This window comes from Bidens hawaiensis, unplaced genomic scaffold (assembly GCF_021521415.1).
Source record: "Bidens hawaiensis isolate Kalapana, Puna unplaced genomic scaffold, B.hawaiensis_p1.1 tig00005061_1, whole genome shotgun sequence".
NCBI classification, from domain to species: domain Eukaryota; kingdom Viridiplantae; phylum Streptophyta; class Magnoliopsida; order Asterales; family Asteraceae; genus Bidens; species Bidens hawaiensis.
Window position 1 is genome coordinate 1,705,210 of NW_027491322.1, and position 21,349 is coordinate 1,726,558.

At 36.7% G+C, this 21,349-nt stretch overlaps 2 protein-coding genes and 1 pseudogene across 2 annotated transcripts; 2 read left to right on the plus strand and 1 right to left on the minus strand.

Annotated features, from left to right (window-relative positions):
• Positions 1 to 5,666: 5,666 nt before the first annotated feature.
• On the minus strand, positions 5,667 to 8,169 carry LOC143628711 (uncharacterized; the record flags this gene model as incomplete). Its single annotated transcript, XM_077098216.1, has 4 exons — positions 5,667 to 6,490; positions 6,978 to 7,654; positions 7,744 to 7,980; positions 8,040 to 8,169. Coding segments are annotated over 4 exons (1,707 nt in total), but the record flags the coding sequence as incomplete, so codon positions are not given.
• An 806-nt stretch (positions 8,170 to 8,975) lies between these two features.
• Positions 8,976 to 14,692, plus strand: LOC143628712 (putative disease resistance protein At5g66900; annotated as a pseudogene).
• A 2,007-nt stretch (positions 14,693 to 16,699) lies between these two features.
• LOC143628713 (putative disease resistance protein At5g66900) lies at positions 16,700 to 20,932 on the plus strand. Its single transcript, XM_077098217.1, has 5 exons — positions 16,700 to 17,267; positions 17,658 to 18,061; positions 18,143 to 18,483; positions 18,906 to 19,108; positions 20,061 to 20,932. The coding sequence occupies exons 1-5, from the start codon at positions 16,700 to 16,702 to the stop codon at positions 20,900 to 20,902; spliced, it is 2,358 nt and encodes a 785-aa protein (XP_076954332.1). The 3' UTR covers positions 20,903 to 20,932.
• Positions 20,933 to 21,349: the final 417 nt, after the last annotated feature.

The following is a 21,349-nucleotide window of genomic DNA, read 5'->3' on the forward strand; positions in this document are numbered from 1 at the left end:
TATATTGTGAACTCCTATATAATTATATATACATATATTATATATATACGTATATGTTATCAATAAATCGATAAATGAAGGTTTGCGCTAAAAAATATGACTTTAGGGTTCGGTTTCGTTACACTAATGATTATTTAGTGTTATGCATACAATATACATACCAAAGGTCGATTTAAAAGCTTCAAATAAATAAATAAAAAAGAAAACGGGTCTAGGGGTTAGATCCCGCGCCCTGGACCGTTCAGAGTTTTATCCACTTATGATGGCTGGTGCTTCAGTTTGCGATTTAGAGCAGGTCCAAACAATTAAATACAGAATGGAATATACATCCCCAAACCAACCATAAACCCTAAAATCTTGAATCTGTTGATTTGTTTGTTGTTTGTTCAAATTGATTTAGGGTTATTGATTATCAACTAAAAACGAATATAATGCATATAATGATTACCGTTAACAGTTATGAAATGAGGGTTATCGAGCAAAACGGGTCACGGCCGATTCTTGATAACAGAACTGGTTCTTGATGGCTTCGAAAATGTAATTAGCTTAGGGATTAGTGTCACAAGATTGAGAGAAAGGTGTGAGCGAGTTTAATTGAATTCTAGACGTGTATTTATAGTGTTTTAGAGTCTAGGTTAGCCGCGATTTATTTTTTTGGTTAATTAGCTGTCATTTGTTAAGCGTTTTCCAAGTTTAAGGTGTCGGTGGAATCGAAATTGGGCGGAGAATCATTTTCATACAACCAATTCCGCGATTGGGGACAAAGAACGCGAGTTGCCATACGTGGGGGAATGGGATGAGAAGAAGAAGAAGAAGAAGAAGAAGAAGAAGGTTGATATAATTTTGAATGGTAATTGCAGTTTGGTCCTTCTATTTAGCTAAGGGTACAAAGGAGATCCAATGTTTAGTTAAGGGTTATATTTGTATATTTTGGATAGTTAAATAATTATATATAAAAAAAATAAATAAACAAATGAAATCCTTTATTGATAATTTACCCGCCTACGAACCGCGTCGGGTAAAGATTACAAAACAAGAACGGAAAACCCGAAATGTTACAGATACAAACCATGTAGTTTCATCCATTACTAACTATACATGTTTACATAATGACCTCCTAATATAGCAACTAAAGAGTTCTCTATAAAAACACTTATATAATACGCGACTCATTTTAATCGTGTTATGCGTCAATTAAGCAATAGGTTTGTGTATGTGAGGGATCTTTTAAGTCTTTTCTAGGAAAAGAAAACATAATATAGCTTAACACTTGCAAAGATTGATTTTCAATAGATGTGTTGTTTTTTATTAATCTCAACTATCATATTTTAGTCATACTAGTTGGCTGCTAACGGTCTCATCTTTAAACGTATTTGTTCCCAACGGTCTGTGACTAACAGAATCCTAACGTCGTTACTTGTAGGTCGCCGGAAAAATGTTTTTGGCCTGAAAGTCACATTTTTTTGCTACAAAACTCAACCTAAACATCACCGTCACCATCAACTTACTCACCACCACCACTTGAGTGCCACGAACGGATTCCGATGATGGTTCTAGGGTTCCGGCAAACTCAATAATTGGGGGCTTTTGCTTGAAAAAAGATCCTATATAAGGTTACAAAGATGTTTGGGACGAAAATGTTGAGTTTTCCGAGAAAAAATGTGAGTTTTCTGGGGAAAAAGTGTTTCTTCGGCGACTTTCAACTAACGGCGTTAGAATTATGTTAGTCGCGGACCGTTGGGAACAAATATGATAAAAGATGGATCTTTATCAGCCAATTCGTTAGTTGAAACCAACAGCAACCAAAAGATGTTAGTTATAATTAACAAAAACCAACGCACATTTTCAATACGATTAGTTCACTTTTTTTTGGGTGGGTGGATGCTCTTCATGTATAAGATTACATGGTCGGTATAAAAGAACTAAACTCTCAAATTTAAAAGATTCACCAGCCTCTTGCAGCCCTACCACTTTTATTGGCTGTGAAACCAACTTCCAAATAGTTTAAAATGTGAAATCCATGAGTTAATCATAGGTTTGTAAACAAACCGAGCGAATATAAACCCGGGTATGTTTCTGTTCATTCAACTTTAACCGAACACTGACGTAAACACAAACATATAATCGAACAAAATTTTGTGTTCATGTTCGTTCAATAATACGGGCGTGATCGTGTTCGTTCATGCTCGTTCGTTTAAAACCTAAACAAACAATTCACAAACGTTAATGAACAAAAACAAACTTAAACGAATATAATAGAACAAACACACATGAGCACAAATAAGCATAACTTACCAAACATAACCAAGTATGAGCCCCCTTTAATACACACAAGCACACGTATATACCATATGATTTAAACAACCCCCCCCCCCCCCCCTCTATTTATAACGGCAACTTTTTTGTATTTAGACTATCGCACTTTCTAAATTTGGAGAGCCCCGTTGTCCCACTCTGGCCAGACTATGTTGTTTTAACCGGGCCTACGCTGGCTTTCAAAGTTTGGCTTGGGCATTCCCCCGGGAAACCATATCGCCGACTGCCACTTGACAGTCGTTGTGCCACCATAAGAGTATAACTCTCTAGTGTAACACACGGTGACACGAAAACCCGGTTGGGGTCGGGATTCAAACTGACAACCTTTGCATAAGGCCTAGCACAAGACCTTCATTGCCCCCTTTATATTTGTATATATAAAAACATAACTACTTAAGTATTTATTAAAATTAATATGAACATAAACGACTATAAATAAACAAACATAAATGGACGCTCGGGAATTAAAAAACAAAACGTGTGTTCATGTTCTTTAGTTTACTTAAATAAATATAAAAAAGTTTGTTTATGTTCGTTTATTTAATTATTTATTAAATAAACGAACTTCTCATCGAACAGTTCATAAACATTCCGTTCATTTACATGCCTACTTAGTTAAGCAGTTAATGCGGAAAAATATCAGATATCGGATCGGTTATCGCAGTGAGATATCGATGGGATATCGGTAATTTTAATATCATGTAAAATTCATATATATATAGCAATACAACACTAATAATTCAATACGTCTCCTACCATTAACAAATTAACCTTTTGCAAATTGCAAAACACTAACAATCGTAGCAAATAAGAATTAATTAAGACTTAAAACAATAACATTGAACACTAAAAGTTGATAATTAAGAATTAAAACACTGATATCGGGAATATCGGTGATATATCGGTCAAATATCGGTCCAATATCGGTCAAATATCTGTCAATATCGTTGATATTATCAATACCGATATTCTAAACCGATATTCTGACTTATATATCGTCAATGGACCGATAACCGATATACCACTGATATATTTACGATATCAACTGTACAGACTTGATTACTTTTGTGCAGGAAATTGCCTAGTTGGCTCCTCAAGCTTTGGAAGTATATTCCTAGCCTCATCCTCCCACTTAAAATGATAATAATAAAAGATTAAAAGATGAGATTAATGGTCTAATGATTGTTAATAATGGTTGGCGGTAGTGAGGCGGCAGTGCTAATAATAATCTAACATACTATGGTCAACGAATGATTATGATAGTAACTTTGAAGAGCCCCATATTATTCATGTCTTTACACTAATCTGTCACGCAATTTTCAAACGGATAACTTGAATCATGTAAGAGTCGTATGTACTTTTAAATTGAAATTATTTGATGATTCTTCAAATATTCAGCCAGATAAACTCAGACGAGTCAAAATCGTAATATGATTTTGATTGTGAGTTTCATGAACCAGATTAAAGAGCGTACGAATTTGTCAGGAAATCACATTTGTGGATTAGGGTTGGTATGTGCCAAAGGCTATTACCATTTTGAATTTTGAATTTTCATTAAAACTCGTCTATATTTGACTTATAATATTAACAAAATCCAAAATTTCATTTTTTAATGAACTTTCAACATAGCAATAATGATCAAAATAAATTTTCGACTGTAGTTAGGGGTCGTTGCCCACGAACTCCTGTTGGTTAAATGGTTAGGAGTTTCATCCCTAGCATCATAACCTCACACCTCTTAACTTATTTAATGTATATTAAGATTTACATTGGTTGAAAAATAAATCAAATTATATTAAAATATCTAATAGAATCATGTAGACTTAATGTCCAAAAAAAATAAACACCATCATGAATAACCTTAGAAGAATTTAGCGATCTTTTTAGATTTATGGGTGGTTTAGAGATGAGCTTATTATTTATAGGTATTTTAATATGGCCGTTTTGTTGATTCAACTAAGCCTACTAGTATTATTAGCTGTGTGTTGTCGTTGAAGCCGACGTGTTAATTCATTCAAACATATTGTGTTGCATGGCGCTGACTGGATCCAACCCTTCAACCCTTGTTGACCGCGACACCGGTGAATTCACCCCATTGTCGTTCGCGTCCGCTGAATTCATCCATTCGCGAGCCAACCCATCAATTTTCTTCCTTTAGCCCAAGCGAGCACGCTCGACCGAGGTCGCGACGAGCGGTGAAGCGAGGGTGTTGTGGTGTTCGTGGCCGACGTGGCTCGCGCCACTCTCTGAAGCCGGTCGCTCGCTTGCCACAACGCATAGTCTAAAGTTGAGTGTTGTGAGTGGGTGCAACCACCTCCATGTCATCATAGTGAGGGGCCTTTATTTTTACGGCCAATCAGCTTTCCACCAACTTTTTTATCTTTAAAAAAACATTGTTTGTTTGGTATAAATTAACGAAATGAATGGGTGAATGGAATGGACGGAGTAATTGAATGGACAAATGAATGAAATCGATCATTAACATTCAATTATATTGTTTGATTACCGTGTAGGAATAGAGTGATTCATCACTTTATTATTATTATTTATACTATTATTAACAATAATAAATTATATTAATAATAATACGAATATTAATAGATCCACGCATTGCGGCGACATTGTTAAACCGAATAAAAACAATCACAAAAACGTTGAATACCGTATGCGTGTTATAAAGTGTTAATTCAGCAAATTTAAAATAATAATATGGATAATATAATAATAATTCATGACAATCAAGCATGTTTAATTTCATTCTTTTGGAATGATCTATTCCATTTCACCTTTCGTTCCTTCGTGTCAAACGCACGCTAAATTAATAATTTGGTGGGTTAGTTAAATCATTACACATGTTTGATGGTTTAGTTAGTGACATCCCACTACTTACATGACATTGACGTAATTATACCTTTGATTAACTAATCATTGGTTTTGACAAGGCAATACTTTTGGTTAACTTATCCCCTTCCATAACATTGTCACAATAGTGATGTCTTAACAAGAGTTCAAAGGGAGAGAAAGGAACAAGAAAGAAAATGGATAAAGTAAGATTGAAGCGGCGGAGTTAGACAACTCACCAGTGCTACTTTCTTCGCTGCTAGTCACAATCGATCAACTTTCTTCGCTGCTAGTCACAATCGATCGGTGGCGCTGTGTTTTTCTTAAATGTGAATGAGATTTTGTTGTTTTCTGAATTGTGTTTTCATTAAAAAGATGGGTTTTTTTAAGTAGTTGTTGATAGTCACATATGTGTGTTTTGTAAATGAAGTAACAAGTTGTGTATAATCTAAACAAGTCATGTGTGAAATATTAGTTGTATTGGGTTCAGTTTTATTACACCTTGAAAAACAAGTAAATCAAACATCAATACATCAACACCAACCAATAAACAAAAAACATAACATTCTAAATTCTTCTCTTCCCTTGCTAATTTCCAACCCCATAATTGTTCTAAAACCTTCTACATAAATAACTATTCAATCAAACCTCAAAACAAAACACAAAAACCTCAACCCATTGTAGAACCCGAACCCGACCCGGACCCACCTGGCCCCGGCTGTTTTGCAACATAAATCTGTTTTACTTTCGTCGAAGACGGGAAACCTTTATCTGTCCCCATGGATTGTTGGTGGTGGTATCTTCCATGAAACCCGGGCCTACGGTGAGCCCACTGGCCGCCAACGGGTTTGTTCTTTGGAGACACGCCTAAACCGCCTCTTTGATACCCGTAACCGCCAGCATGGTTATTATTGTAATGTTGAGAAGACGAGGTTTTCACCGGTTGGTGTTGATTCTTGAACTCAACACCTCCGCCACTATTATTGTTGTTCTTTATGGTTCCTGAAGAGATGTGACTGACGGTAACCAGAGCTGATGTGACGGAAGAGGGTGGCCCGGATGAGTCAACCAACCCGAACTCGTCTGGGAAATGGGTGATGGTTGAGTCTCTAACAACCGGGTACACCAGAGAAGGGTTTGAAGGTTGAGGTTCGGATAATCTATTGGGAGGAAATGTTGACTGATCAACTGAGTGCCCTACATGGCTGCTAAACTGGGAAGGTCCGGTTATGGCTTCAGTTTGTTGCTGTAAGGACAGTGACATAGGGACCGGATGAAGCGGTGATGCAGGTACCTGAGACCACCGAGCTTGGACCGTCATGTCTGGCGCGGTCTGGTCATATTTGAATAAGTTCATTCAGTATTTATAGAAACAAGTGAACTTCATATATGCCTCTCATATACCAACAGAAACATAAATATTATGTATGCCCTTTAAAACTACTTAAAATACTAAAAATACACATTTCAACAAAAAAACGGTTAAAGAAATGACAATTTTACCGCTAATTTTCAAAAACTTCATATTTACCCGTTCTGAAAAATGCTTATTGTTTTTTACTGCGTTTATAAATAAATAATTGTCTACCTAAAGTATTTAAACAAAACTCTCATTTTATAAAATGTTTTTGGCACCTTTCTACTCAATATATAATATATAATAATAATAATAATTAAGAAAGAATTAGCAAGTTAAAAACCATATATATAGGGGTAAAATGGTCATCAACTAAAATTCATTCATTTTTGTAATTATAATATTTAAAGTTGGGTTAAATAAGCAGCAAATAACTAACTATTAGAAGAGCCCAAACAGTTACCTGAAATGGAGGCACATCGAACATGGTCAACGGTGGACCCATGGGCATTAAGGGTGAGCCCAGGCCAAGATGCTGGCTTGGCGGCTGCATGTTAGTTGGGTTACGAGGCATGGAAGCCATATTCATGGAACTCATGTCCTCTTCACCTCTACTAGAAGTCGCATCATGCTTCCAATCCGGTTGTTTGCCAGACGGGATATATGTAGCACCCATAAAGCTCAAACCCACCTGCCCGAACTGACCGACAGGTGCATAATGGTTATAAACCACCATATGTGGTGGAGCTTGGACAACAGGAAGACCTCCAGGTGGAGCAATGAACTGCCCTGTGAATCCAGCAGGACCATAGAATGAGTCCATGCCGGAATGGTTTTGCCATGCACCAATATGCCTTGAACCTGGCCCGGTGGGTTTTTGGGCTTGTGAATTGGGCCCATCAGATTTGTCATGTGGGCCAAATGCATAGACCGGACCACTCATCATGGGGTGGTTCATATCATAGAACGGAAAGTGAGAAGGTGTGGGCCCAGGGAAATGAGATAACATTTGGGGTGATGAGCCTTGTGGACTCGGGAGTGGGGTCCACAACGATATCGGTGTGGTTTCAACCGACAGATCAGCAGGAAGTGATACACTAAGTGATTCTTCCGGCTTAGATTGACTTCCAGATTGTTGATCTACAAAACATTTCAAGTATCAACAGATTAAATTCAATAAATAGATGAATAAAATAATAAAAAAGTAATAAAATTTATTTGATTCTCACCTTTTGGGTCTGAAACAGAAACAGTCCCCAACCCGTTTCCAATTATCTCATTTGTATCAATGGCGGCCACATCCACAGCTGAAACAACATCTTCAACTTCAGTAACACAGTCATTCTCTGTTTTTAAAGCATTTTGAGTATTTTGAGTCACGTCAGGACGGAATAACCCGGGAACCCCAATCCCATGTGAAGCAACACGTGTACTGGGAGGAAGTACTGTTGGGGAAGTAACCGCCCCTGTTCATGAGACATCATCAGAAATATGAACTCAATACAGTATTTTAACATATTCTTACCAAACTGAATTTTTTCACCCGCAAGTAGAGAGTTGACTGGGCTTGAAGATGATGAAATTGGCTTTCCCTTTGTCAAGATTGATGTAGATGACAAAACAGGTTCACTAACCAATGTGATATGATCGCCTATAGATGTTACATGTGTCTTATTGATAGTAGTATTGAACCGTGCTGGCTTCATAGCCTCATCCAGTTGTGTCTGAGTTAAGGGGATAACCTGTAGGTTGTTTTTAAAATAATAATACAATTCAGATTTACATGCTAAGAATAAACACCAAAATAGTAAGGCTTTCACTTTTCACCTGTTGGTCCATTTGTGCATTACCCCAGTCGCCCAGGGACGTTTGAACATCATCCACAACCTTATTTTCAGACTCGAATATTAGATTTGAACCATGATCTTCTGCAGCATCAGATATTGCAGATGCAGATTCTCTTTGCAGATTCCTGCAAGTAATGTATAGTGTAAAATATTTAATAAAGACTCTTCTATGCTATTTTTAATTCAATTAGAGAAAATATACTTGCTATTATCCACAGTATGTGTGTCAGCTGGAGCCAATAATTGAGTGGAGAACTCAGCACACGGTTCTTTTTTAGCAGCAACAGAACGAGTGTTGTTTGATGCAGAGACTTTATTTGGACCAGTGGGGGTTACAGACGCCTTTCGCGGTTGCTGAAAAGATAAAAGAAAATTGCAAATAATATGTATTAAATTAGCCGTTATTAAAATTATGTATTTAATAACAATAATAATAATAATTTTAAAAAAAATTATGAGGAACTTGGGAGAGACTAGTGTTAAAACATGTAGTTTTATATTATTATAGATATAGATTTTAATTAAGTCTAGATGTTGATTATGTGGACTGATGCTAATAAATCGGTTACGATCTTTTCTTTCATTTAAGACTATGCGTAGTCATAAGCCCTCTTATGAGACGTTATGCGACACGTGTATGTCGTGTCAACAAGGGGGTTATGAAAAAAGAAAAATGGTGTAGTGGCTTCATTGTCAGGTACCTGAAAACCATTTCTTTTATATTAAAAGTACTATTTTAAGAAAAAAATCGTATAATATGTTTAGTGATTTATTCTTTGGGTATTTTTGTATTTTCATGTTTGGATGGCATGTGACAAGCTCATACATCCTGGAGGAAGCAAAGTGTCAAGTTTTAGCTGGGAAGGGTTTTGCTGCAAAATAGGAGGGACCGGATGGAAAGTCAAGCCAATATTAGAAGGACTAAAAGTTGGAACTTATATTTCTTAATATAAAGAATTCACAATCTGATGGATTTCTTCATCTTCTGTTTATAGATCTGCTACACGTTGTTGCAGGTTAGATTTCATCATAGTATATATACAGTTTTTGATTTAAGATTTTAACTGAGATTGTTGAGAAGATGTATCAAACACTTTTGTAAATTTGATTATAATTGATGAATAAAATCGTTTACTCTTTGAGATTTTGACATTTTGTTCCAACAATAATTGAGGGACATTACTAAGACCCTTTGAAGAGGTAGGTCCCAGCAGAGCCCAGTTGGACCCGCAAGACTCACCTCAAAGAGGGACGTCTGCGCAGTTGAACCCGCAAGACTCACATTCAACAGGGACGTCTGCGCAAAGGCTAAACTCGCAAGACACCTTGAAGAGAGACGTCTGCGCAGAAACCAACTGGATCTGCAGGACCCACCATGATCAGAGACGTGACGTCCTTACGCGCAGTACGCAAGCTGTTCCCGCAGGAAAAGCCTCCCAATGGTCGACGTACTCCGCCTGTTCCCGCAGCAACGGATACTATCCATTAGGGAAGGCTACCCGCGCAGCAAGGCTACACGCACAAGGCACTTAACTCTTAAATAATTCAGTAATGTCACCTGAAGAAGGAGTGAGCAAAGCCGGGAACATTCCCGTACAAAGCCGGGAAAACTCCCGCCCAAATGAGCCAGTCCGTACGCTACTGGAGGATCTTTTGTACTGTACCTGACGAGGTATGGACAAAAGATCTGACCAAAGCTGCGACAGCTCACTGACAACAGTACAACAAGCAGCATGCTCTATTACTTAATGTCACTATCAGCCGCTGCCTACTCACCAACCTGTCGTAACACGTGCATAGCCTGCAGTTGGTGGAAAATGAATAGTACACAGCCGGCCTGGTCACTATCAGCCGCTGCCTATCCACCAACCACCAGCATGGTATGTGCGTAGCCCACAGTTGGCAGAACAGGAATACTATTCAGCCGGCTATACCTTCTTGGAAACCTACCTTCGGCTATAAATACTCCAACACCTTGGAATGGTATGGACACATTACATTATCTGATATCTCCATATATTATCTTATCTTCACTAGCAATCTCTTAATATACACTTATATTCAAGAGCAATCTAGTCTGATTCTCACGCCGGAGGGTGGTCACAAGGAGGTACCCCCCTTCTCAGTGACGAGCTCACGGTGTCTGTTTTGCAGGTCATCAGAAGAACCATCTTTGCCAGACCTAACCCCTCGTGGGAAACATCTATTTAACCCCCAGATTATCCGTAATCTGCCTGGGGTCGATTAGTGTTTCTTCACCCTTCCTGGTCGTGTCACCGTTGACTTAATAAGTCAACCTAACCTTAATAAAAATATTTGCCTAATTAACTAACAAACTGATTTGTGCGACTATATAGAAATGTACTTGAGGTTGGAGGAGCAGCTCTAGGTGCTGCCTTTGGTCAATTGCTGAAACTTGTCATAAGCACGATTAAACAAACCCTCGCGTTCAAAAAACTACTCACACGCCTTAAAACAACCTTGGAACAGATTGAACCAGCATGCGCTGATATTAACACACTGTCGAATCGTCCTCTTCAAGAGAGGACAATACTCCACCGCTTATTAGACGATGGGAATAAGCTCGTTGTCAAGTGCTCGAGGACTAAGAGTTGGAATTTAATAATGAAATACTACTACGCAAGACAGTTGATTAATTTGGACAAGGAGCTCTTGCGGTTCTTTCATATAAAAGCGTCCACGGCGACATTAGCTGGAGTTAATGCTTTAAATGCCCGAGGCAGGTCATCGGGTATATGCAGAGTTACAGATCCCCCAGAGTTCACTGTTGGTTTGGATCAGCATCTCATAAACTTGAAGCGTAGGCTGCTTGAGGATGAAACTCGGGTGTTGGTGGTTTTGGGCCATGGAGGTTTTGGCAAGACTACTTTGGCCAAGAAGCTTTGTCATGATGAAATCAAAGGTACCCACAATTCTTTTTGTTGTTTAGATTATGGGTGTTCAAAATCGGAACTGGACTAGAAAAACTCGAAATTCGATTCAAATCATAATTAAGTTTCAAGGTTTGAATTCGATTTTCAAAACTTTGAACTCAATTTGATTTCGGCAATTGAATACAAATTGGTGATTTTCAGTTCGATTCGAAATTTGAATTAAGATACTGCATTTTATTTTTATCACACACACATACATACAAAAAATTCTAGAAGTTTTAAGTTCTAAAGAGTAAAAAATTGGATGATGTAACTCTGAATTTTGAATGGTTTATTAACTTCATAGATTTGTATCTGTTGTTGATAAAAACTCAAACTTGTGGTGGCTTTAAAATTATAAATAAAATATATATTTTTTGATTGAATTCGAATCGAATCCACACAAATTCGATTAGTATTCGAATTAGTCGAATATTTGAAATTCTCTTCATTGAACACCCTAGTTTAGATGGTTAACTTCTGGGTTGCAACATGGGTTTCATGGATCTTAATTGCTTGTATATTGACAGGCGTGTTTGGTGACAATATCATCTATGTTACTGTCTCCAAAGAGACCAGTCTAAAAAGCATTGGCCAGACCCTACATGACCATTATCGCATAAATAACAATGAATTTAGAAGTGAAGAAGACGCCAAGAATCAAATCGAGAACCTAATTAAACAAAGGGGGATCAGATAAAGTGCTGCTGGTCCTAGATGATGTCTGGTCTGAATCTGTTATTTGGGATCTTAAATTCCAAATACCAGGATACAAAATTCTGGTCACATCGAGGTACAAATTTCCAGAGTTTAACTCCACCTACGAATTGAAGATTTTGAATGATGAAGATGCAATGAATCTTTTCCGCTATCACGCGTTTGCAAGTGGCCAAAGTCATGTTAATGTGCCAGATGATATCATCAACAAGGTAGATGAATAACATGTTTTTTTTTCTCAAAATTAAAATGGTAACATTCTCATGCGGTTTTCTTGGTGCTTGTGGATTCAGATGGTCAAAGTCTGCAGTGGACTTCCATTAGCCCTAGAAGTTGTTGGTAGATCACTACGCGGTCAATCTTTAGTCATATGGAGATCCCATGACAACAAATGGTCTGAAGGTCAATCGATATTAGAATCACATGAAAAATTATTGGATTGTCTCCAGACCAGTATCGATGCATTGGATGAGTTGCATAAAATTGTTTCTTGGACTTAGGTTTGTTTCCTGAGGATGATCAGATTGCGGGTTCAGCTTTAATGGATATGCAGGTGGAGTTGTACGATCTTGATGATGAGGGGACGAATGCCAGTGTGAACCTTAATGAGCTCTCATCGAGAAATCTCATCAATCTTGTTCCAATCAGGTACTCCGTATTCTGAAAAAGGTTTTTATTGTACCATTGATCAACTAACCAAAATCTAATGTTATAGGAAAGATGTAGCTGATATTGAAGGCCATTGTAGTGAGTTTCGTGTGATGCAGCATGATTTGCTTAGAGAGTTGGCCATCTACATGAACAGACAAGAGCCTGAAGCAAAACGAAGGCGACTGTTCACGGAAATCCATCGCGATGACTTTCCCAAATGGTGGAAACAACCTGTCGATGCACGCATCTTATCTATTTCAACAGGTTCGAGATATTTTTTATGCTTACACAAAGAAAACTTTGTTAAATCCTAAGATAATTTAATGTTGTTAGACAAAGTGAAGAGAATATTGAAAGTAAGAAAAGTGTGATTACAGTTTACAAGTTATTACATTACATACATGCTTTGTAGAGCACGATAAATAAATAACAAAATCAAATTCGAAGTACATTATGCTAGTCAGATAGCGTGAGAGAGAAAGAGCGAGGCGGTTGTGTAGGGGTTGCGACGCGGCTTATTGCCCGCTTACCCGCCACTTCATTATAAATCATTTTGGATTTTTTAATGAATATTATATATATATGGCTATGTGGTTCTAGTAGTTAGAGCATTCTCATCCCATCCCCCTATCCCTAAACCAAAAATTACACTAAAACTCACTACATTTTCTCTCTCTATTTCAATTAAATATTACTTTTTATACCTTTTATCATTACCTTTTCTCTTTCCTTCACTCACAACTACTTTCAAAATATATTAAAAAATTATAGGGGGTGAACGATAACTTTTTAAATATACAGAAAAATCACCAATTTTTCTAAAATATAAAAACTTTCCACTCACAACCTGAATCACTCTATAAATTATAAAAACACCCCTCACATAAAATGAGGGGTTGGCTGAGAATGCTCTTATGCACTCAAAATTGGTTGCTTATTGAACGTCACTCTTAACTTTTTACTTTATACTTATAGCTGTGGAGAATGTTATGTACTACCTAACGAATACTCAACTAAATCTACTCTATATTCTTTACACCCAACTTGTTTAGAGCTATATGCATCCTCTTGTCTCTTTAATAACAATTACCTCACCATCTTTAACTACATATAGAGAATTCAGCTCTACTTGGAATGATGATCTAAATGCGCCTAATGTTGAAGTATTGATAATGAATATAAGGAGTGAAAACTACACTCTGCCTGAGTTCATTAAGAAAATGAGCCAACTAAAGGTTTTAATTGTGACAGGCTACGGAGCTTATCCTACTCAACTAGACAATCTTGAAGTTTTAGGATCTTTATCCACATTGCATAGAATCAGATTCGAACATGTTTCAGTTTCATCATCGATTCAAGTCATCTTCACATTAAATACTATAAAGAAACTTAACTTTTATATGTGCAAGATAGGTGATGCTCTTCGTAGTGTTACCACTCAGTCTCTTTATATGTTGGACAACCTCAAAGATCTCGAAATCGATTTATGCTATGATCTGAAGATACTGCCAGAAGAACTTTTTCGTTCTGCTCGGCTCCAGAATCTGATCATCACCAAATGTCAAGAACTATATTCTCTTCCTATAAATTTAGGAATCTATCAGAACTTGAATACTTGAGGCTTCATTGTTGCACAAAACTAAAAGAACTACCTGCATCAATAGGAAGTCTCCGTAAACTGAGCTCACTTGATGTATCTGATTGTTCACATCTAACTGCACTGCCTGAAGAAATTGGCGAGCTAAGCAGCCTGCAAGTGATTGATATCAGCGGTTGTGAGGGGTTGAAAGATTTGCCAGAATCTCTGGCCAAATTGGTGCAGCTTGAGGATGTGATATGCGATGAAGAGAGATTGCATTTGTGGAAAAAATTTGAAAGTGTCCTCTCTAAGATGATAATAAACCTTGTTGTGGAGGACAGATTAGAAACCTTAAAGAAAATCTGCCAGTAACTTATCTTGATGTTGTTTTTGTCAAACTTTGAAGTACTGTTTGTGTAATAACTTGGCAAATTTGTGATTTTAATTTGAAAATTTTTTATAAATAAGATGTTTGTTAGTAGTTTAATTTTCAACTTCAACAGCATGAGTTGAAATATGTTGTTCCATTTTGTAGATTTCATAGTTGGCTTTACCATAAGTAATTAACTAACTATAGCTAAGTTTAATAAGTACATGGATAGTATCAAGAAAGTTGCTGCCAGGATGGAGAACTCAAACTGTTGCTAGCATCCCAGCAAGCTAAACGACTGCAATGACCTGAAACTGAAGACAGTCGTGGGCCCAAATCTTTTTCATGGGTTCTATCGATGGCCCGTCAAGGTGTTAGCATTTGGATATTGATAACTATATAAGTTATATTGATAATTAGAGGTTATTAAATTTAAATTAAAAGATATTTAAATTACAAATTTGGCATTTCTTAGGGGTCGTTTCTAAAATTCATGGGGTTGGTTTCAAAAGTTTAAAGGGGTGATTACAAAGTTTTTTTTTTTTTTTTTTGGGGGGGGGGAGGGGGGGCAGTGGTCGGGATTTTCACTAGCGTAAAATACTAATTTTTTTAAGGTGAACGGCTGCTCCCATGAGATGGCAGTGGGCCTCTTAAGATAATCAAACTAGGTCAAACCCAGCCCCTTGTCATGAGACCATCAAGCGTAAAATACAAATTAATCTCAAGCTTTTTGTAGGTTGATGATATACGAGATTGACAGGTGTTTGTAGACGGGCTTTCCTTTCTGTGCATAACATTTACTAGCCACCAATGGGTGCATCAAATAATCACATTTCAATTTTTATGTGGTCACATATAGTTTTTCAGGGCCTCCCTTTGCTATGTGTCGAAAACAGTAGTCCAATGAGTCAATAATTCAATAGGTCTATATAATATATATCTATGTATATATATATACAATAATTATAGCTTGTTCATATAAGCAACTTGTTTATTATTATTTTTTAAATTCTTTTGCTATTTTTTGTTAAGTATATATTTATTTGAAGGCAAAACGGTTCATGTCTAGTGTTAAATTCCTGCTTCTCTAAGGTTCATGTTGAGTGTTTAACGAACATTATTACCCTGTCGGTGCTCCAAACGGTGAAATGGCGTTTAAATTATGGTGTTTAAACGTCCAATTAACAAAAATCAAACCGTTTAGTACCATTTCAAATAAGTTTTACATCAATCAACTCGTATCCTTATTCCAATCAAAAATCCTAAAACGTCAATTTAAAATTCAAAAAAAATTAACAAAGTTTTTTTCTTTTTATTTAAGGAGGTCCAATGAAAAATAATAGGACGAAAGGTGGGATTATTGACTACGCGTGATAAGATTATAAATTATTATTAACATCCAAAAAAGTTTTAAAAAGTTTGGTTACAACTTACAACCGTGTCCCGACAGAATTTTGTCGCCATCCACTGAATAATTGAGAATCTACAAAGAAAAGAAAGAACCTTAATTCCTGGTCCTTTAAACGTCGACTTAAAAGTCAACCAAACCCCAATAAAAATATTCGTTCATCCAAACCTTGAGTCATTATTTAACGACTTTTGACAGTATAATTTACCGGGAAATACCCAAGCTAAACTCTAAAACTAGCATAAACAAGATCTTCAAATTAAAAAGTGTGATGTATAATAAATTAATAATTATTATAAAGAAATTCGTCGTTAGTAAAAAAAATAAAAATAAAAAATAAAAAAACTTCCTTTAGTCTTTTAAAAGTCTTTAATTATGATTGGTTGTTTTTCTTTAAATATTCTATTGTCGTGATTGTTACATGTATAATAAATTAATAATTATTATAAAGAAAGTTTTAAAATATCCTTTGTTTCAGACTTGCTATATTTGTTGAAAAAGTCTTTAGGTCCCAACACTAGTATTTTACTATTGTATCACCATCCATCTAAGAAAGAGAGAAATTGCAAAGAACCTTCATAACTCATAAGTCAATACAAATATTGTTCATCCAAATCCATCTTTTGAATTACAAGAGACAGAAACAAGAGTTCCTAGCTAGCAAATTGATTTGTGATCAAATGGCAGAGGCACTTATTGCAGGAGCAGCTCTAGGTGCTGTCTTTGGTGAATTACTAAAACTAGTCATAGACACGATTCAACAACCCATGGAATTCAAACCACTACTCACAGGCTTCGAAAGAACCTTGAAAACGATCGAACCATCATTCGTTGATATTGACAAACTCTCGAATCGTCCTGCTGATGAGAGGGCAACGCTCCGTGACCTATTAGACGATGGGAAGAAGCTCGTTCTCAAGTGCTCGAGCATCAGTAGTTTGAATAAAAAGATAAGAAAATACACAAAGGAGCTGACTAAGTTGGACAACAATCTCTGCAAGTTCTTTCATATAGAAGCGTCCGCGGCGACTTTGGCTGGAATCAATGCTTTATTGGACCGAAACAGGCCTTTTGAATCGTGCGGCGTTCCAGAGCTCCCGGAGTTCATTATTGGTTTGGATCAGCATTTAGCAATATTGAAGCATATGCTGCTCAAGGATACCACACGCGTGTTGGTGGTTTCAGCCCCTCCAGGTTTTGGCAAGACTACTTTGGCCAATATGCTTTGTCACGATGATGATATCAAAGGTACCCACAATTCTTCTTGACGTTCTTTTAGATCACAGGTGACAAGATGTATGGGTTGGTTTGGATTGTTGTTACGTCGGAATGGATTAGGGTCAGGATGTGTAATTAAAAAAAAAAGGTTAGGATGAGTTTGGGTCAAGATGATTTAACTTAATTTTTTATAGACCGATGGTTAACTATGTATTATTAAAATGCGTAACGGCACAATTAACGTGTTTCGCGCGTATGATAATGCTTAATGGGTAACAAATCAAACATTCTATTTAAACCAAAAACAACCCTAAAAAGTTTTTATTATGACCCAAAATCACCGAGCTAGGTGGTTACATTTGTCAACCCTAGTTTAGATCGTTTATTAATGGTTAATCATTCTTGTTTGAATATTGACAGGAGAATTTGGTGACAACATCCTCTATTTAACTGTCTCAGCTGAAGCCAGCCTTATGAGCCTTGCCAAAAGCCTATTCATACATTATGGCATAAATAATTATGAAATTAGAAGTGAACAAGACGCCAAGAATCAAATCAAGAACCTAATTAAACGAAGGGGATCCGGTCAAGTGTTGTTGGTCCTTGATGATGTCTGGCCGGAATCTCGTATTCAGGATCTTATGCTCCCAACACCAGGATTCAAAATTCTGGCCACCTCAAGGTTCTTGTTTAAACAGTTTAACCCGACGACGTATGAGTTGAACTTATTGAGCCGTGAAAGTGCAAAGGCTCTTTTCTGCTATCATGCGTTTGCAGGTGGTTCGAGTCCTGTTAATAGTGTCCAAGATGATCTCATCGACAAGGTAGATGAATAACATTTCCTTATATAGCTAGGAATTAAATTGCTAATTCTCATATGGTTTTGTTTGTGCTTGTGGATGCAGATGGTTGCATTCTGCAAACGGATTCCATTAGCGCTAATTGTTGTTGGTGCGTCACTATGTAATGAACCTGAGGTTACTTGGACATCCACTCTCATGCAATCCATATTAGAGTCTCATCAGCAGCTGCTGCTCTGTCTCCGGACCAGTATCGATGCACTGAGTGAGTTGCATAAAGATTGTTTCTTGGACTTAAGTTTGTTTCCTGAGGTTGACCAGATTGCGGGTACCACTCTCATGGATATGTGGGTGGAGTTGTACCATCTTGATGATGGCGGTGTGCGTGCCTCTGGCAACCTTAACATACTCAAATCAAAAAATCTTGTCAATCTTGTTCCAGTCAGGTACTCCCACATTCTCATATACATGACTTTGGTTGGATTTACACAATTAATTCTCTACTTAGAACAGATAAGATAATCTACAAAAAGAAGGCTTTCCATTTACTTCTCCGTGTTAATTCAAAATATTCATAAACCCTCAGTGCTTCTTAAATGAATAACGGTTATGAAAACCTTGAAAACTCATTCTCCACCCTGAAAACCTTGTAACACATATGTGGCAATTCTCTGCATATATAAGTTCTATTATTATTATTGTTTTTTTTTGTATTACTAAATAATACAAAGTTTCTTCCATAATGTTATTGTACCCATAATGACTTTATATAGTTCGTTACTTTCATGGGTAGTTTCTTTCTTTGCTACATGGCTAAGCTTATATCTATTAAAACCATTGATCAACTAACCAGCATATGATGTTACAGAAAAGAAGCAGGTGAACCAGAAGGCCATTGTAGTCATTATCGTGTGACGCAGCATGATATGCTTAGAGAGTTGGCCATCCACCTGAGCAGGCAAGAGTCTGAAGCAGATCGAAAACGGCTGTTCGTAAAAATCCCTAGCAATGACTTTCCTGAATGGTGGGCTCAACGACCCATCATTGCACGCGTCTTATCTATTTCAACAGGTTTGTGATCACTTTTATGCCTACCCAATGAAAAGTTTGTTAAATCCTAATAGAATCTAATCTCTAGAGAAAAAGCGCAAAGGATTTTGAATATGAAGAAAGTGTGATTATAGTTTACAAGTGATAATATTACGCATATAACTTCCTAGGAACACATACACTGAACTATGAGAACTGCACAATCACTTGTATGCAGTGTTGTAAAAGTAGGTCTCCGAGGTCGAGTACTCCCCAAGTAGTCGCTACAAGGTATGGCGCCGACGAGAGTTTCTTCAACTCCTCCTAGTTACTGAGAATCGATCAAATGTGGTCAACCCCAGCCAGAGCCACATTTAGTCGGTTAACTTAGGCCGATTTTGACTTAAAAAAGAAAATATAATTCATAGTTCTATAATATTATAAAAAAATATTACTTTTTTTTAGTTAATGATTAGCAAATTTTAGAATAATTTAGTATTTAAAAATATATATTCTCTTATTTATATTGATATTCCGTTACTTTGTTATAAATATTAGCATACTTATGACATTGACATATATTTAATATCCAAAAATTAATTTTCTTTATATTCACCGTTTCCGAGTACTCCCCGAGTACTCCGAGTACACCCAACTTCCCAGTCAGCCGTTTAGGGTCTGCCTAACGACTTTTGCAACCTTGCTTGTATGTTGAGCTTGTGACTTGTAAGAGTGTGAGATATAGCAGGGCAGTTAAGTGTTACATAACTATGTACTATAGTTAAAGCATTAGGCAAACATGGCTATGTGGTTCGTGCATTTATATTCTTAAACTCGGTTTTTGTTTTGAAGGTTCTCTAACTTTGAGTTTACAGTAATAGAGAATGTTGCCTACCTAACTAATACTCAACTATTATTTAGCACCCAACATGTGGATAATTATATGCATCCTCTTGTCTCTTTAATAACCTTACCTCACAATCTTTAACTACAGATGATAAATTCAGTTCTACATGGAATGACGATCCAAATGCACCAAATGTTGAAGTATTGATATTGAATATAAAGAGTGAAAACTACACACTGCCCGAGTTCATCAAGAAAATGAGCAAGCTAAAGGTTTTAATTGTGACAGGCTACGGAGTTTATCCTACTCAACTAAACAATCTTCAAGTTTTAGAATCTTTATCCAACGTGCATAGAATCAGATTCGAATACGTTTCAGTTTCTCCATTTATCCAAGCCATCTTCACATTGAAGACTCTAAAAAAACTTAACCTTGTTATGTGCAAGATAGGTGATGCTCTCAGTAGTGGTACCACCAAGTATCCTTACACGTTGGAAAACCTCAAATATCTTGAAATCGATTTGTGTTACGATCTGAAGGAACTGCCAGCAGTACTATGCAATTCTGTTCGTCTCGAGAAACTGGTCATCACCAATTGCCAAGAGTTGGATTCTCTTCCAAATGAAGTAGGGAATCTGTCAAATCTTGAAATCGTGAGCCTTCATTGCTGCACAAAACTAAAAGAACTACCTGAATCAATCAAAAGCCTCCGTAAACTGAGAATACTTGATGTATCTGATTGTTCGGATATAACTGCACTGCCTGAACAAATTGGCAAGCTAAGCAGCCTGCAAGCGATTGATATCAGTGGTTGTGAAGGGTTGGAAATGTTGCCGCAATCTCTCGCTGGATTGGATAAGCTCAAAATTGTGGCATGCGACGAAGAGAGATCGCATTTGTGGAAGTGTATTGAAAGCCACCCTGGTAAGGTGAAGATGAACCTTGTTGAAGAGGACAGATCTGAAACTTTTAAGAAAATCTACCATTAACTTATCTTGAATTCTGTCTTTGTCAAACTATAAAATACTGCTGTTGTAATGAGTAATAACAATAGACAATTTATGATTTTAATTTTCAAACTCAGATATGTTTATGCTTTCATGAGAATCGATACGAGTTGAAATTTGTGACTAGCAGTATTTTTCAGTTAGATGGTTTAGTTTTCGATTTCATCGTCACGAGTTGAAATTTGTAGATCTTGTATATGTCTCAATTACAAGTAACTAACTATAGCAAACATAAATAAGCATATGGGTATAGCATCTTATTTATTTGTGAAACCCTTTCATCATCAAATCCTAAGTATATAATTAACTTCCTTACAATAAATAAAATTTAAATCCAAAAATTTACTTAAATATAGATAAATAATGTAAAACAATCATGTAATACGAGGGATTAAAACTAGGTGTTTGGCTGAGCTTTTTAAATTGCTT